We start from the raw sequence: 2,500 nt of genomic DNA on the forward strand, positions 1-2,500 counted from the left end.
TGTGTGTGTGTGTGCGCGCCCATGTGTGTGTGTGTGTGTGTGCCTGTGTGTGTGTGTGTGTGTGTGTGTGTGTGTGTGTGTGTGTGTGCCTGTGTGTGTGTGTGCGCACCCATGTGTGTGTGTGTGTGTGTGCGCGCCCATGTGTGTGTGTGTGCGCGCGTGTTATAGTTCACAGACTCCAGATCGATGAAATAAATGTGTTTAATTACAGTAATTTGCGTTTCCATTACGATGTTGGCTGTTTTAATAAGCCTGAAAATGTATTTGCATAGTGATTTGAAAAGGATTCATCCGGTGGATTAACACCGAGAGAATGAAAGAGTTTGATGTCTGTAGTGAGAGCATTATAACTCTCCGTCTGTCTGTTTCTTCAGATATCGTCTGACTCGTATCGCAGTGGATAACGCCGCCGGTCCTCACCGTAACCACACGGTTGTTTTTCTGGGTTCTGAGCGAGGAATCATTCTGAAGTTTTTGGCTAAGATGCGGAGCGGCTTTCTCAATGACAGCCTGTTTCTGGAGGAGCTGAACGTCTACAACCCTGACAAGTGTGTGTTCTATTAAGACTGGTTCATCCGGCCCCAGTCCTTCACATGCGGTCGCTAAATTAAAGAGAGCGCTGTGGAAATTCATCTGCCGTTGGTTTGGACCACGAGGCCTTGACCAAATAAACAGTGAATGATGAAAGAGAAGCAGAAATCTCACATTACATGTGGATTTTATGAGAGAGCGCTTTTTTCATATTAATGATGTCATACACACCTTTTTTTTCTTATATTTGTATTATACACCACAAAAATGCATATAATACAGCACAATATTTATATTGTTATTATTTTATTTACATGTCAGTCTTTCACTTTTAGCTACATTATTCATAAATGAATAAATAAAAGGAAACTCAAATAATAAAAGATGATTCAACTGTAAAATTAGATGAATAAGAAGAAATAGTCATCTTAATGAAATACTTTGTGATTAATTCTTGTAATATTAAGGACATTACATGGCATAAGTACCTTTATTAAAAACGCACTGATGTGATCATCTTAGTCTCAGTTCTTAAGCACATGACGTCCGGTGTGAATATATGATTATTGGTGTGTGTTCTTGTATCTCAGCTTCCATCCTACAGAAACGCACACTGATCAAATGTTTAGTTTATTATTCATATGAATGTGACAGCCCTTGATTTCAGTCATGACTGGACGTGTTCTGTGTGGTGTGTTCAGGTGCAGTATTGATGGAGTGGATGACAAACGCATCATCAGTATGCAGATCGACCGCAGGAGTCACTCGCTGTTCGTGGCGTTCTCCTCGTGTGTGGTCAAAGTCCCTCTTTCTCGCTGCCAACGACACGGAAAGTGTAAAAAGTAAGTCCAGACCGATCGGTTCATACAAACTTACGCTGTGTCCCTGATTAACTTTTGGCATGTGTGTCTCTCTCAGGTCCTGTATCGCCTCCAGGGACCCGTACTGTGGTTGGGTGTCAGACGGCGCCTGCAGAGAAATCACATCTGACGCAAAGTACGCCGCTTTATTCTCAGTTCTGTAATTAGGGTTCAGCTGAGCCAAAAGATGATGTCAGTTTACCCACAATCCTCTGCATGCCAGTGATGTGATTGTGGTTTGAAGTGGTGCAGCGTCCATCATTCATCACTTTATGTAGATATGATGTTAAAGAGGACACAGCCGATGATCTGTGAGAAGGATTTTCTGTGATGTTTATTATTTCTCAAGTTCTTTCCCTTTGGAAAGTGAACATATGAGCTGAGTGGTGCTGTGCTGGATTTCAGGGATTAGGTGGCTATGATCAGTGCGGTTCGTGACCGCTGTGGAAAGACTTTTTTATGTTTTGCCCGACGCTTCATAAAACCTTTTCCATAAAATGAGCTCTGGAGGAAAAGGCTATGTCATTGATCTCATTGTGTTTGTTTATGAATATCTTGACAGTGATGTTTTATGAGATGAGAATGGTTACATGATTTATTTTGGTGTGTGTTTTCAGATTGTTTAGATTGTTGTTGTTTTGTCAGGAGTTGTGTCAGTTCAGAATGTTGATTATGATGATGAGATTGTTGTGTTATATTTTTATTCAAATCTTGATTATTATTGAAGGCGTTTGATCGTAAAATTCACCACTTGAACTGTGTGTGTGTGTGCGTGTGTGCGTGCGTGCGTGCGTGCGTGCGTGCGTGTGTGTGTGTGTGTGCAGATGGTCTTTTGAGCAGGACGTGGAGCAGGGCAACACAGATGGACTCGGCGACTGCCAAAGTAAGCAGAACCCGTTTACTGAGAGCTGTGGTCATGACAAGAACCTCACAAACAGCTGTAGACACACATGCACACACATAGACGTAATGTTTTTTATACTGTACAAACTGTATATTTTATCCCCTACCCCTAACCCAACCCCTAAACCTAAAGATCATAGAACACTTTTTGCATTTTTAGATTTTTTTAAAAATATTGTTCTGTACAATTTATAAGCTTTTTTGCC

The 2,500-nt window shown here is 41.3% G+C and overlaps 1 protein-coding gene across 1 annotated transcript in view; it reads left to right on the top strand.

The window, feature by feature from the left end:
* sema6a (sema domain, transmembrane domain (TM), and cytoplasmic domain, (semaphorin) 6A) overlaps positions 1 to 2,500 on the top strand; it is a 56,366-nt gene that overhangs the window by 43,049 nt on the left and 10,817 nt on the right. The window contains exons 13-16 of the mRNA XM_057355869.1: positions 375 to 548; positions 1,233 to 1,373; positions 1,450 to 1,527; positions 2,216 to 2,471. Coding sequence (XP_057211852.1) covers positions 375 to 548; positions 1,233 to 1,373; positions 1,450 to 1,527; positions 2,216 to 2,471 — 649 coding nt within the window. The remainder of the gene's footprint in view (positions 1 to 374; positions 549 to 1,232; positions 1,374 to 1,449; positions 1,528 to 2,215; positions 2,472 to 2,500) is intronic.

The sequence above is a fragment of the Triplophysa rosa genome, linkage group LG17 (genome assembly GCF_024868665.1).
Source record: "Triplophysa rosa linkage group LG17, Trosa_1v2, whole genome shotgun sequence".
Classification (NCBI taxonomy): Eukaryota; Metazoa; Chordata; class Actinopteri; order Cypriniformes; family Nemacheilidae; genus Triplophysa; species Triplophysa rosa.